The 14,903-nt window shown below is 54.2% G+C and overlaps 1 protein-coding gene across 1 annotated transcript; it reads right to left on the bottom strand.

Moving 5' to 3' along the window:
* Positions 1-1,939: 1,939 nt before the first annotated feature.
* Positions 1,940-12,919, bottom strand: LOC136578075 (pneumococcal serine-rich repeat protein-like). The gene is made up of 33 exons (XM_066577983.1): positions 12,890-12,919; positions 12,003-12,209; positions 11,803-11,946; positions 11,605-11,682; positions 11,319-11,384; positions 11,112-11,219; positions 10,914-11,055; positions 10,683-10,692; positions 10,584-10,593; positions 10,290-10,527; positions 10,191-10,200; positions 10,094-10,103; positions 9,897-10,004; positions 9,743-9,841; positions 9,468-9,643; positions 9,369-9,378; positions 9,052-9,312; positions 8,712-8,921; positions 8,549-8,656; positions 7,821-7,928; positions 7,197-7,304; positions 6,015-6,155; positions 5,497-5,925; positions 5,233-5,397; positions 4,894-5,133; positions 4,012-4,674; positions 3,824-3,955; positions 3,617-3,724; positions 2,602-3,297; positions 2,372-2,545; positions 2,241-2,315; positions 2,043-2,151; positions 1,940-1,953 (listed from the first exon to the last, which is right to left on the bottom strand). The coding sequence occupies exons 1-33, from the start codon at positions 12,917-12,919 to the stop codon at positions 1,940-1,942; spliced, it is 5,187 nt and encodes a 1,728-aa protein (XP_066434080.1).
* Positions 12,920-14,903: the final 1,984 nt, after the last annotated feature.

Here is a 14,903-nt window from a genome sequence, read left to right as displayed (position 1 = left end):
CAGCAGTAACCTGAGAGGCAGAAGAAGCATTACCAGCAGCGATTCGAGGGGCAGAAGGAGCATTACCAGCAGCGACCTGAGGCACAAAATGAGCATTACCAGCAGCGATCTAAGGGTGCAGCAGGAGCATTACCAGCAGTGACCTGAGGGGCAGAAGGAGCATTACCAGCAGCGACCTGAGGGGCAGAAGGAGCATTACCAGCAGTGACCTGACGGGCAGAAGGAGCATTACCAGCAACGACCTGAGGGGCAGAAGGAGCATTACCAGCAGTGACCTGACAGGCAGAAGGAGCATTACCATCAGTGACCTGAGGGGCAGAAGGAGCATTACCAGCAGCGACCTGAGGGGCAGAAGGAGCATTACCAGCAGCGACCTGAGGGGCAGAAGGAGCATTACCAGCAGCGACCTGAGGGGCAGAAGGAGCATTACCAGCAGTGACCTGAGGGGCAGAAGGAGCATTACCAGCATTAACCTAAGAGGCAGAAGGAGCATTACCAGCATTAACCTGAGAGATAGAAGGCGCATTACCAGCAGTAACCTGAGAGGCAGAAGAAGCATTACCAGCAGCGATTCGAGGGGCAGAAGGAGCATTACCAGCAGCGACCTGAGGCACAAAATGAGCATTACCAGCAGCGATCTAAGGGTGCAGAAGGAGCATTACCAGCAGTGACCTGAGGGGCAGAAGGAGCATTACCAGCAGCGACGTGAGGGGCAGAAGGAGCATTACCAGCAGCGACCTGAGGGGCAGAAGGAGCATTACCAGCAGTGACCTGACGGGCAGAAGGAGCATTACCAGCAGTGACCTGACAGGCAGAAGGAGCATTACCAGCAGCGACCTGAGGGGCAGAAGGAGCATTACCATCAGCGACCTGAGGGGCAGAAGGAGCATTACCAGCAGTGACCTGAGGGGCAGAAGGAGCATTAACAGCAGTGACCTGAGAGGCAGAAGGAGCATTACCAGCAGCGACCTGAGAGATAGAAGGCGCATTACCAGCAGTAACCTGAGAGGCAGAAGAAGCATTACCAGCAGCGATTCGAGGGGCAGAAGGAGCATTACCAGCAGCGGCCTGAGAGGCAGAAGGAGCGTTACCAGCAGCGACCTGAGGGGCAGAAGGAGCATTACCAGCAGCGACCTGAAAGGCAGAAGGAGCATTACCAGCAGCGACCTGAGAGGCAGAAGGAGCATTACCAGCAGCGACCTGAGAGGCAGAAGGAGCATTACCAGCAGCGGCCTGAGAGGCAGAAGGAGCATTACCAGCAGCGACCTGAGAGGCAGAAGGAGCATTACCAGCAGCGGCCTGAGAGGCAGAAGGAGCGTTACCAGCAGCGACCTGAGGGGCAGAAGGAGCATTACCAGCAGCGACCTGAGGGTAGAAGGAGCATTACCAGCAGAGACCTGAGGGGCAGAAGGAGCATTACCAGCAGCGACCGAAGGGTAGAAGGAGCATTACCAGCAGAGACCTGAGGGGCAGAAGGAGCATTACCAGCAGTGACGTGAGGTGCAGAAGGAGCATTATCAGCAGCGACCTGAGGGGCAGAAGGAGCATTACCAGCAGCGACCGAAGGGTAGAAGGAGCATTACCAGCAGCGACCTGAGGGACAGAAGGAGCATTACCATCAGTGACCTGAGGGGTAGAAGGAGCATTACCAGCTGTGACCTGAGGGGTAGAAGGAGCATTACCAGCAGTCACCGAAGGGGTAGAAGGAGCATTACCAGCAGTAACCTGAGAGGCAGAGGGAGCATTACCAGCAGTGACCTGAGGGGCAGAAGGAGCAGTACCAGTAGTGACCTGAGGGGCAGGAGCATTATCAGCAGCGGCCTGAGGGGCAGAAGGAGAATTACCCGCAGCGACCTGAGTGAGAGAAGGAGCATTACCAGCAGTGACCTGACGGGCAGTAGCAGCATAGCCAGCAACGACCTGAGGGGCAGAAGGAGCATTACCAGCCGCGACCTGAGGGGCAGAAGGAGCATTACCAGCATTAACCTAAGAGGCAGAAGGAGCATTACCAGCAGCGACCTGAGAGATAGAAGGCGCATTACCAGCAGCGGCCTGAGAGGCAGAAGGAGTATTACCAGCAGCGGCCTGAGAGGCAGAAGAAGCATTACCAGCAGCGATTCGAGGAGCAGAAGCAGCATTACCAGCACAGACCTGAGGGGCAGAAGCAGCATTACCAGCATTAACCTAAGAGGCAGAAGGTGCATTACCAGCAGCGACCTGAGAGGCAGAAGGAGCATTACCAGCAGCGACCTGAGGGTAGAAGGATCATTACCAGCAGAGACCTGAGGGGCAGAAGGAGCATTATCAGCAGCGACCTGAGGGGCAGAAGGAGCATTACCAACAGCGACCTGAGGGGCAAAATGAGCATTACCAGCAGCGACCGAAGGGTAGAAGGAGCATTACCAGCAGCGACCTGAGAGGCAGAAGGAGTATTACCAGCAGTGACCTGAGGGGCAGAAGGAGCATTACCAGCAGCGACCTGAGGGGCAAAATGAGCATTACCAGCAGCGACCTCAGAGGTAGAAGGAGCATTACCAGCAGTGACCTGAGGGGCAAAATGAGCATTATCAGCAGTGACCTGAGAGGCAGAAGGAGTATTACCAGCAGCGACCTAAGGGGCAGAAGGAACGTTAACAGCAGCGATCTGAGGGTAGAAGGAGCATTATCAGCAGCGACCTGAGGGGCAAAAGGAGCATTACCAGCCGCAACCAAAGGGGAAGAAGGAGCATTACCAGCAGCGACCTGAGAGGCAGAAGGAGCAGTACCAGTAGTGACCTGAGGGGCAGGAGCATTATCAGCAGCGACCTGAGGGTCAGAAGGAGAATTACCCACAGCGACCTGATTGAGAGAAGGAGCATTACCAGCAGCGACCTGAGAGGCAAAAGGAGTGTTACCTGCAGCGACCTGATGGGCAGAAGCAGCATAGCCAGCAACGACCTGAGGGGCAGAAGGAGCATTACCAGCAGCGACCTGAGGGGCAGAAGGAGCATTACCAGCAGCGACCTGAGGGGCAGAAGGAGCATTACCAGCAGTAACCTGAGGGGCAGAAGGAGCATTACTAGCAGCGACCTGAGAGATAGAAGGAGCATTACCAGCAGTAACCTGAGAGGCAGAAGAAGCATTACCAGCAGCGACCTGAGGGGCAGGAGCATTACCAGCAGTAACCTGAGAGGCAGAAGAAACATTACCAGCAGCGATTCGAGGGGCAGAAGGAGCATTGCCATCAGTGACCTGAGAGGCAGAAGGAGCATTACCAGCAGCGACCTGAGAGGCAGAAGGAGCATTACCAGCAGCGACCTGAGGGTAGAAGGAGCATTACCAGCAGAGACCTGAGGGGCAGAAGGAGCATTACCAGCATTAACCTAAGGAGCAGATGGAGCTTTACCAGCAGCGACCTGAGAGGCAGAAGGAGCATTAACAGCAGCGACCTGAGGGGCGGAACCAGCATTACCAGCAACAACCTGAGGGGCAGAAGGCGCATTACCAGCAGCGACCTGAGGGGCAGAAGGAGCATTACCAGGAGCGACCTGAGGGGCAGAAGGAGCATTACCAACAGCGACCTGAGGGGCAGAAGGAGCATTACAAGCAGCGACCTGAGGGGCAAAATGAGCATTACCAGCAGCGACCTGAGAGTAGATGGAGCATTACCAGCAGCGACCTGAGGGGCAGAAGGAGCATTACCAGCAATGACCTGAGGGGTAGAAGGAGCATTACCAGCAGCGACCTGAGGGGCAGAAGGAGCATTACCAGCAGTGACCTTAGGGGCAGAAGGAGCATTACCAGCAGCGACCTGAGGGGCAGAAGGAGCATTACCAGCATCTACCTGAGGGGTAGAAGGAGCATTACCAGCAGTAACCTGAGGGGAAGAAGGAGCATTACCAGCAGCGACCTGAGGGGCAAAATGAGCATTACCAGCAGCGACCTCAGAGGTAGAAGGAGCATTACCAGCAGTGACCTGAGGGGCAAAATGAGCATTATCAGCAGTGACCTGAGAGGCAGAAGGAGTATTACCAGCAGCGACCTAAGGGGCAGAAGGAACGTTAACAGCAGCGATCTGAGGGTAGAAGGAGCATTACCAGCAGCGACCTGAGGGGCAAAAGGAGCATTACCAGCAGCAACCAAAGGGGTAGAAGGAGCATTACCAGCAGCGACCTGAGAGGCAGAAGGAGCAGTACCAGTAGTGACCTGAGGGGCAGGAGCATTATCAGCAGCGACCTGAGGGTCAGAAGGAGAATTACCCACAGCGACCTGATTGAGAGAAGGAGCATTACCAGCAGCGACCTGAGAGGCAAAAGGAGTGTTACCTGCAGCGACCTGATGGGCAGAAGCAGCATAGCCAGCAACGACCTGAGGGGCAGAAGGAGCATTACCAGCAGCGACCTGAGGGGCAGAAGGAGCATTACCAGCAGTAACCTGAGGGGCAGAAGGAGCATTACTAGCAGCGACCTGAGAGATAGAAGGAGCATTACCAGCAGTAACCTGAGAGGCAGAAGAAGCATTACCAGCAGCGACCTGAGGGGCAGGAGCATTACCAGCAGTAACCTGAGAGGCAGAAGAAACATTACCAGCAGCGATTCGAGGGGCAGAAGGAGCATTGCCATCAGTGACCTGAGAGGCAGAAGGAGCATTACCAGCAGCGACCTGAGAGGCAGAAGGAGCATTACCAGCAGCGACCTGAGGGTAGAAGGAGCATTACCAGCAGAGACCTGAGGGGCAGAAGGAGCATTACCAGCATTAACCTAAGGAGCAGATGGAGCTTTACCAGCAGCGACCTGAGAGGCAGAAGGAGCATTAACAGCAGCGACCTGAGGGCAGAACCAGCATTACCAGCAACAACCTGAGGGGCAGAAGGCGCATTACCAGCAGCGACCTGAGGGGCAAAATGAGCATTACCAGCAGCGACCTGAGAGTAGATGGAGCATTACCAGCAGCGACCTGAGGGGCAGAAGGAGCATTACCAGCAATGACCTGAGGGGTAGAAGGAGCATTACCAGCAGCGACCTGAGGGGCAGAAGGAGCATTACCAGCAGTGACCTGAGGGGCAGAAGGAGCATTACCAGCAGCGACCTGAGGGGCAGAAGGAGCATTACCAGCATCTACCTGAGGGGTAGAAGGAGCATTACCAGCAGTAACCTGAGGGGCAGAAGGAGCATTACCAGCATTAACCTAAGAGGCAGAAGGAGCATTACCAGCAGCGGCCTGAGGGGCAGAGGGAGCATTACCAGCAGTAACCTGAGAGGCAGAAGAAGCATTACCAGCAGCGATTCGAGGGGCAGAAGGAGCATTACCAGCAGTGACCTGACGGGCAGTAGCAGCATAGCCAGCAACGACCTGAGGGGCAGAAGGAGCATTACCAGCAGCGACCTGAGGGGCAGAAGGAGCATTACCAGCAGTGAACTGAGGGGCAGAAGGAGCATTACCAGCATTAACCTAAGAGGCAGAAGGAGCATTACCAGCAGCGACCTGAGAGATAGAAGGCGCATTACCAGCAGTAACCTGAGAGGCAGAAGAAGCATTACCAGCAGCGATTCGAGGGGCAGAAGGAGCATTACCAGCAGTGACCTGAGAGGCAGAAGGAGCATTACCAGCAGCGACCTGAGAGGCAGAAGGAGCATTACCAGTAACGGCCTGAGGGGCAGAAGGCGCATTACCAGCAGCGACCTGAGAGGCAGAAGGAGCATTACCAGCAGCGGCCTGAGTGTCAGAAGGAGCATTACCAGCAGAGACCTGAGGGGCAGAAGCAGCATTACCAGTAACGGCCTGAGGGGCAGAAGGCGCATTACCAGCAGCGACCTGAGAGGCAGAAGGAGCATTACCAGCAGCGGCCTGAGTGTCAGAAGGAGCATTACCAGCAGAGACCTGAGGGGCAGAAGCAGCATTACCAGTAACGGCCTGAGGGGCAGAAGGCGCATTACCAGCAGCGACCTGAGAGGCAGAAGGAGCATTATCAGCAGCGACCTGAGGGGCAGAAGGAGCATTACCAGCAGCGACCTGAGGGGCAAAATGAGCATTACCAGCAGCGACCGAAGGGTAGAAGGAGCATTACCAGCAGCGACCTGAGGGACAGAAGGAGCATTACCAGCAGCGATTCGAGGGGCAGAAGGAGCATTACCATCAGTGACCTGAGGGGTAGAAGGAGCATTACCAGCTGTGACCTGAGGGGCAAAAGGAGCATTATCAGCAGTCACCGGAGGGGTAGAAGGAGCATTACCAGCAGTAACCTGAGAGGCAGAGGGAGCATTACCAGCAGTGACCTGAGGGGCAGAAGGAGCAGTACCAGTAGTAACCTGAGGGGCAGGAGCATTATCAGCAGCGATCTGAGGGGCAGAAGGAGAATTACCCGCAGCGACCTGAGTGAGAGAAGGAGCATTACCAGCAGTGACCTGACGGGCAGTAGCAGCATAGCCAGCAACGACCTGAGGGGCAGAAGGAGCATTACCAGCCGCGACCTAAGGGGCAGAAGGAGCATTACCAGCCGCGACCTGAGGGGCAGAAGGAGCATTACCAGCAGTGACCTGAGGGGCAGAAGGAGCATTACCAGCATTAACCTAAGAGGCAGAAGGAGCATTACCAGCAGCGACCTGAGAGATAGAAGGCGCATTACCAGCAGCGGCCTGAGAGGCAGAAGGAGCATTACCAGCAGCGGCCTGAGAGGCAGAAGGAGCATTACCATCAGTGACCTGAGAGGCAGAAGGAGCATTACCAGCAGCAACCTGAGAGGCAGAAGGAGCATTACCAGCGGCGGCCTGAGTGTCAGAAGGAGCATTACCAGCAGAGACCTGAGGGGCAGAAGCAGCATTACCAGCATTAACCTAAGAGGCAGAAGGAGCATTACCAGCAGCGGCCTGAGAGGCAGAAGAAGCATTACCAGCAGCGATTCGAGGGGCAGAAGGAGCATTACCATCAGTGACCTGAGAGGCAGAAGGAGCATTACCAGCAGCGACCTGAGAGGCAGAAGGAGCATTACCAGCAGCGACCTGAGGGTAGAAGGAGCATTACCAGCAGAGACCTGAGGGTAGAAGGAGCATTACCAGCAGAGACCTGAGGGGCAGAAGGAGCATTACCAGCAGAGACCTGAGGGGTAGAAGGAGCATTACCAGCAGCGACCTGACAGGCAGAAGGAGCATTACCAGCCGCGACCTGAGGGGCAGAAGGAGCATTACCAGCAGCGACCTGAGGGGCAAAATGAGCATTACCAGCAGCGACCGAAGGGTAGAAGGAGCATTACCAGCAGCGACCTGAGAGGCAGAAGGAGTTTTACCAGCAGTGACCTGAGGGGCAGAAGGAGCATTACCAGCAGCGACCTGAGGGGCAAAATGAGCATTACCAGCAGTGACCTGAGGGGCAGAAGGAGCATTACCAGCAGTGACCTGAGGGGCAGAAGGAGCATTACCAGCAGTGACCTTAGGGGCAGAAGGAGCATTACTAGCAGTGACCTGAGGGGCAGAAGGAGCATTACCAGCAGTGACCTTAGGGGCAGAAGGAGCATTACCAGCAGTGACCTTAGGGGCAGAAGGAGCATTACCAGCAGTGACCTTAGGGGCAGAAGGAGCATTACCAGCAGCGACCTGAGAGGCAGAAGGAGCATTACCAGCAGCGACCTGAGGGTAGAAGGAGCATTACCAGCAGCGACCTGAGGGTAGAAGGAGCATTACCAGCAGAGACCTGAGGGGCAGAAGGAGCATTACCAGCAGAGACCTGAGGGGTAGAAGGAGCATTACCAGCAGCGACCTGACAGGCAGAAGGAGCATTACCAGCCGCGACCTGAGGGGCAGAAGGAGCATTACCAGCAGCGACCTGAGGGGCAAAATGAGCATTACCAGCAGCGACCGAAGGGTAGAAGGAGCATTACCAGCAGCGACCTGAGAGGCAGAAGGAGTTTTACCAGCAGTGACCTGAGGGGCAGAAGGAGCATTACCAGCAGCGACCTGAGGGGCAAAATGAGCATTACCAGCAGTGACCTGAGGGGCAGAAGGAGCATTACCAGCAGTGACCTGAGGGGCAGAAGGAGCATTACCAGCAGTGACCTTAGGGGCAGAAGGAGCATTACTAGCAGTGACCTGAGGGGCAGAAGGAGCATTACCAGCAGTGACCTTAGGGGCAGAAGGAGCATTACCAGCAGTGACCTTAGGGGCAGAAGGAGCATTACCAGCAGTGACCTTAGGGGCAGAAGGAGCATTACCAGCAGTAACCTGAGGGGCAGAAGCAGCATTACCAGCAGTGACCTGAGTGGCAGAAGGAGCATTACCAGCAGTGACCTGAGGGGCAGAAGGAGCATTACCAACCAGCAGCGACCTGAGGGGCAGTAGGAGCATTATCAGCAGCGACCTGAGGGGCAGAAGGAGCATTATCAGCAGTGACCTGAGGGGCAAATGAGCATTACCAGCAGCGACCTGAGGGTAGAAGGAGCATTACCAGCAGCGACCTGAGGGTAGAAGGAGCATTACCAGCAGCGACCTAAGAGGGGCAGAAGGAGCATTACCAGCAGTGACCTGAGGGGCAGAAGGAGCATTACCAGCAGTGACCTGAGAGGCAAAAGGAGTATTACCAGCAGCGACCTGAGGGTAGAAGGAGCATTACCAGCAGCGACCTGAGGGGCAGAAGGAGCATTATCTGCAGCGATCTGAGGGGCAGAAGGAGCATTACCAGCAGCGACCTGAGGGGCAAAATGAGCATTATCAGCAGCGACCTGAGGGTAGAAGGAGCATTACCAGCAGCGACCTAAGAGGGGAAGAAGGAGCATTACCAGCAGTGACATGAGGGGCAGAAGGAGCATTACCAGCAGCGAGCTGAGGGGCAGAAGGAGCATTACCAGCAGCGACCTGAGGGGCAGAAGGAGCATTATCAGCAGTGACCTGAGAGGCAGAAGGAGCATTACCAGCAGCGACCTGAGGGGCAAAATGAGCATTACCAGCAGCGACCTGAGGGTAGAAGGAGCATTAACAGCAGCGATCTGAGGGTAGAAGGAGCATTAACAGCAGCAACCAAAGGGGTAGAAGGAGCATTACCAGCAGCGACCTGAGAGGCAGAAGGAGCAGTACCAGTAGTGACCTGAGGGGCAGGAGCATTATCAGCAGCGACCTGAGGGTCAGAAGGAGAATTACCCACAGCCACCTGATGGAGAGAAGGAGCATTACCAGCAGCGACCTGAGAGGCAAAAGGAGTGTTACCAGCAGCGACATGAGCAGTGGAAGGAGCATTACCAGCAGTGACCTGATGGGCAGAAGCAGCATAGCCAGCAACGACCCGAGGGGCAGAAGGAGCATTACCAGCAGCGACCTGAGGGGCAGAAGGAGCATTACCAGCAGCGACCTGAGGGGCAGAAGGAGCATTACCAGCAGTGACCTGATGGGCAGAAGGAGCATTACCAGCAGTAACCTGAGGGGCAGAAGGAGCATTACCATCATTAACCTAAGAGGCAGAAGGAGCACTACCAGCAGCGACCTGAGAGATAGAAGGAGCATTACCAGCAGTAACCTGAAAGGGCAGAAGAAGCATTACCAGCAGCGATTCGAGGGGCAGAAGGAGCATTGCCATCAGTGACCTGAGAGGCAGAAGGAGCATTACCAGCAGCGACCTGAGAGGCAGAAGGAGCATTACCAGCAGCGACCTGAGGGGCAGAAGGAGCATTACCAGCAGAGACCTGAGGGGCAGAAGGAGCATTACCAGCATTAACCTAAGGAGCAGATGGAGCTTTACCAGCAGCGACCTGAGAGGCAGAAGGAGCATTATCAGCAGAGACCTGAGGGGCAGAAGCAGCATTACCAGCAACGACCTGAGGGGCAGAAGACGCATTACCAGCAGCGACCTGAGGGGCAGAAGGAGCATTACCAACAGCGACCTGAGGGTAGAAGGAGCATTACAAGCAGCGACCTGAGGGGCAAAATGAGCATTACCAGCAGCGACCTGAGAGTAGATGGAGCATTACCAGCAGCGAGCTGAGGGGCAGAAGGAGCATTACCAGCAGCGACCTCAGAGGTAGAAGGAGCATTACCAGCAGTGACCTGAGGGGCAAAATGAGCATTATCAGCAGTGACCTGAGAGGCAGAAGGAGCATTACCAGCAGCGACCTGAGGGGCAAAATGAGCATTACCAGCAGCGACCTGAGGGTAGAAGGAGCATTAACAGCAGCGATCTGAGGGTAGAAGGAGCATTAACAGCAGCGACCTGAGGGGTAGAAAGAGCATTACCTGCAGCAACCTGAGGGGCAAAAGGAGCATTACCAGCAGCAACCAAAGGGGTAGAAGGAGCATTACCAGCAGCGACCTGAGAGGCAGAAGGAGCAGTACCAGTAGTGACCTGAGGGGCAGGAGCATTATCAGCAGCGACCTGAGGGTCAGAAGGAGAATTACCCACAGCGACCTGATTGAGAGAAGGAGCATTACCAGCAGCGACCTGAGAGGCAAAAGGAGTGTTACCAGCAGCGACATGAGCAGTGGAAGGAGCATTACCAGCAGTGACCTGATGGGCAGAAGCAGCATAGCCAGCAACGACCCGAGGGGCAGAAGGAGCATTACCAGCAGCGACCTGAGGGGCAGAAGGAGCATTACCAGCAGTGACCTGATGGGCAGAAGGAGCATTACCAGCAGTAACCTGAGGGGCAGAAGGAGCATTACCAGCATTAACCTAAGAGGCAGAAGGAGCACTACCAGCAGCGACCTGAGAGATAGAAGGAGCATTACCAGCAGTAACCTGAAAGGGCAGAAGAAGCATTACCAGCAGCGATTCGAGGGGCAGAAGGAGCATTGCCATCAGTGACCTGAGAGGCAGAAGGAGCATTACCAGCAGCGACCTGAGAGGCAGAAAGAGCATTACCAGCAGCGCCCTGAGGGTAGAAGGAGCATTACCAGCAGAGACCTGAGGGGCAGAAGGAGCATTACCAGCATTAACCTAAGGAGCAGATGGAGCTTTACCAGCAGCGACCTGAGAGGCAGAAGGAGCATTATCAGGAGAGACCTGAGGGGCAGAAGCAGCATTACCAGCAACGACCTGAGGGGCAGAAGACGCATTACCAGCAGCGACCTGAGGGGCAGAAGGAGCATTACCAACAGCGACCTGAGGGGCAGAAGGAGCATTACAAGCAGCGACCTGAGGGGCAAAATGAGCATTACCAGCAGCGACCTGAGAGTAGATGGAGCATTACCAGCAGCGACCTGAGGGGCAGAAGGAGCATTACCAGCAATGACCTGAGGGGTAGAAGGAGCATTACCAGCAGCGACCTGAGGGGCAGAAGGAGCATTACCAGCAGTGACCTTAGGGGCAGAAGGAGCATTACCAGCAGCGACCTGAGGGGCAGAAGGAGCATTACCAGCATCTACCTGAGGGGCAGAAGGAGCATTACCAGCAGTGACCTGAGGGGCAGAAGGAGCATTACCAGCAGTGACCTGAGGGGGAGAAGGAGCATTACCAGCAGTGACCTAAGGGTAGAAGGAGCATTACCAGCAGCGACCTGAGGGGTAGAAAGAGCATTACCAGCAGCGACCTGAGGGGTAGAAGGAGCATTACCAGCAGCGACCTGAGGGCTAGAAGGAGCATTACCAGCTGTGACTTGAGGGGCAGAAGGAGCATTACCAACAGCGACCTGAGGGGCAGAAGGAGCATTACCAGCAGCGACCTAAGAGGGGCAGAATGAGCATTACCAGCAATGACCTGAGAGGCAGAAGGAGCATTACCAGCAGCGACCTGAGGGTAGAAGGAGCATTACCAGCAGCGACCTGAGGGGCAGAAGGAGCATTACCAGCAGCGACCTGAGGGGCAAAATGAGCATTACCAGCAGCGACCTGAGGGTAGAAGGAACATTACCAGCAGCGTCCTAAGAGGGGCAGAAGGAGCATTACCAGCAGTGACCTGAGAGGCAGAAGGAGCATTACAAGCAGCGACCTGAGGGGCAGAAGGAGCATTATCAGCAGCTACCTGAGGGGCAGAAGGAGCGTTACCAGCAGCGACCTGAGGGGCAAAATGAGCATTACCAGCAGTGACCTCAGGGGCAGAAGGAGTATTACCAGCAGCGACCTGAGGGTAGAAGGAGCATTACCAGCAGCGACCTGAGGGGCAGAAGGAGCATTATCAGCAGCGACCTGAGGGGCAGAAATAGCATTATCAGCAGCGAGCTGAGGGGCAGAAGGAGCATTACCAGCAGCGACCTGAGGGGCAAAATGAGCATTACCAGCAGCGACCTGAGGGGCAGAAGGAGCGTTAACAGCAGCTACCTGAGGGGTAGAAAGAGCATTACCAGCAGCGACCTGAGGGGCAGAAGGAGCATTACCAGCAGCGACCTGAGGGGCAAAAGGAGCAGTACCAGCAGCGACCTGAGGGTAGAAGCAGCATTACCAGCAGCGACCTGAGGGTAGAAGGAGCATTACCAGCAGGGACCTGAGGTGCAGAAGGAGCATTATCAGCAGCGACCTGAGTGGCAGAAGGAGCATTAGCAGCAGCGACCTTTGATTAGAAGGAGCATTACCAGCAGTGACCTGAGGGGCAGAAGGAGCATTACCAGCAGCGACCTGAGGGGCAGAAGGAGCATTACCAGCAGCGACCTGAGAGGCAGAAGGAGCATTACCAGCAGTGACCTGAGGGGCAGAAGGAGCATTACCAGCAGTAACCTGAGAGGCAGAAGGAGCATTACCATCAGTGACATGAGGGGCAGAAGTAGAATTACCAGCAGCGACCTGAGGGGCAGAAGGAGCATTACCAGCAGATTTTGTCGCATTTCTAACTGTGGAATACGTCTTGTGGAAGATTTGCAGAATATCTTGCATTTTTTAAAGGGGTTGTCCCGCGAAAGCAAGTGGGTCTATACACTTCTGTATGGCCATATTAATGCACTTTGTAATGTACTTTGTGCATTAGTTATGAGCCATACAGAAGGTATAAGAAGTTATTCACTTACCTGCTCCGTTGCTGGCGTCCTCGTCTCCATGGTGCCGTCTAATTTTCGGCGTCTAATCTCCAGATTAGACGCGCTTGCGTCTTCTGCTTTTCTCAATAGGGCCACTTGTGCCAAAGAGCGGCTCCTGGTAGCTCCGCCCCGTCACGTGCCGATTCCTGCCAATCAGGAGGCTGGAATCGGCAATGGACTGCACAGAAGAGCTGCGGTCCACGGAGGGAGAAGATCCCGGCGGCCATCTTTAACCGGTAAGTAAGAAATCACCGGAGCGCGGGGATTCAGGTAAGCGCTGTGCGGATTTTTTTTTAGGTCCCTGCATCGGGTTTGTCTCGCGCCGAACGGGGGGGCTGTTAAAAAAAAATAAATAAATAAAATTTCGGCGCGGGACAACCCCTTTAACTGTAGATGTTAATTGCAAAATTACATCTCCTTTATGTTAGAAATTTGCAAACACACAAAATTCTGCAAGAAATCATTAATTCCGCAGCTGTTATACAGAAAAAAAGACATTCGATTTTGAATTTAGGATGCTCGGATTTCAAGTCCTATAGAATAAGACAGGGCTGCAAAATTGTCTGTGCGGACTAATTCTGGCCCCTGTGAAAGAACCCTAATGCAACAAATGACAGAGTGTGTGCTATCAATGAAAGACTTTAACCCTGTGATCCCTGAAGTGATGGTAGCATTCTGAAGCATTGTGTTAGAATTGTCTTTCTCCCTTCTCCTCATTCTATGCCCTCCCAAGAGCTTGCAGCCTATATACCACTAAGGCCCCCAGGGGCCCCAAGTTACATGCCCATACTTCCACCCATATTTGCCCCGAGGCACTAGTCATAGACATTGAGCCGCTGTTATCGAAAGAGAATTTACTGAAAGTGAAAGAAAGCTTGTGGGAGGAAATGTGGGTTTCCTGTGGCGGCCCTGGGAACCAATTTAACTCCTTCTCCCTGCATTTACACCATCATGCACCATCGACTCACAATGTCAAGCTGTGCATATATGAAAGTCTAATAAAAGCCCCCGTATCTAAAGCAGCATCCGGCCGTCGTAGGGGTGCGCAATAGTAATTACCACCAATAGTGAGAGGCACTGAAGCGCTAAATGTCATTATCCCTTACTAAGTTCACACATTACAGCTCTGAAACCTAGAATAACTGAGTGCAGAAATATTCCCCCCACCATCACTGTGATGTGTCGTCGATGTGGCGCATTAGAGGTGTTACCTGATCGGGCAGATGGAGGTGACCTAAGTGCTGCTATACCTCCATGTGGTCTTATCTCTGGAGGATGTACAGGTTACAGTACGGGTCGCATGTATTGCAGATGCAACATCGTAAACTTAAAATGTGCCGCCATGGTGAAGGTACAATGCTATCCGGTCTGTTACACAGTAAGGGTGACTACCCACTAGCGATATTTTTTCCTGCGAAGCAATGCTTATGAAGCCAATAATTTTCAACGGTTTCATACTCATTTGTGTTTTTTCACTGCAGCCTTGCAACGTGAGAAAAAATCTGCAATATTGCTCAGTGTTTTCAATGGGTCCAGCGGCAGCAGCACTAGCCCCATTAAAAACACAGAAAGTACATCATGGACTTCTGCCACAGCTGTGGTAGAAGTAAAGGATGCTATCCTATTGCTTCCAATGTGGCCTCATTAAAAGCAGTGCGTTGCAGGCAACCCCCACAGCGATAATTTTCAGGAAAGGGCTTTAAATTTAAGTCCTTCCCTGAAAATCATCCCTAGCTGGTGAAAAAAAATTATATACTCACCTCTCCCCCGTTCAGGCGCGTCCTCCGGCTAGCTCTTCGGCACTGCTGTAAAGTTCTTTCAGCAGGCAGGGATTTAAAAATCCCGCCTCCTGAAAGGGCTGTGCTCAGCCAATCACAGGCAGCGCTCAACCATTCATTGATGAAGAAAACCCCTGTCACAGCTGTGGCAGAAGTCCGTGATATACTCCCTATGTTTTCAATGGGGCTGTTGCTGCTGCTGCCCCATTGAAAGCATTTAGCGATAT

Source organism: Eleutherodactylus coqui, chromosome 8, assembly GCF_035609145.1.
Source record: "Eleutherodactylus coqui strain aEleCoq1 chromosome 8, aEleCoq1.hap1, whole genome shotgun sequence".
In the NCBI taxonomy this organism is placed as follows: Eukaryota; Metazoa; Chordata; class Amphibia; order Anura; family Eleutherodactylidae; genus Eleutherodactylus; species Eleutherodactylus coqui.
This window is presented reverse-complemented; position numbering and strand designations above follow the sequence as displayed.

Bases quoted from the DNA above. Each gene is read 5' to 3' on its own strand.
- LOC136578075 (XM_066577983.1), bottom strand. From the start codon at position 12,919: ATGGAGACGAGGACGCCAGCAACGGAGCAG. The intron at 9,644-9,742 runs GTCTCTGCTGAT...TCTGCCCCTCAG, and splicing joins ATGCTGCTTCTGCCCCTCAG to GTCTCTGCTGGTAATGCTCC. The intron at 2,152-2,240 runs GTAATGCTCCTT...TCTGCCCCTCAG, and splicing joins CTACCCTCAGGTCGCTGCTG to GTCTGTGCTGGTAATGCTGC.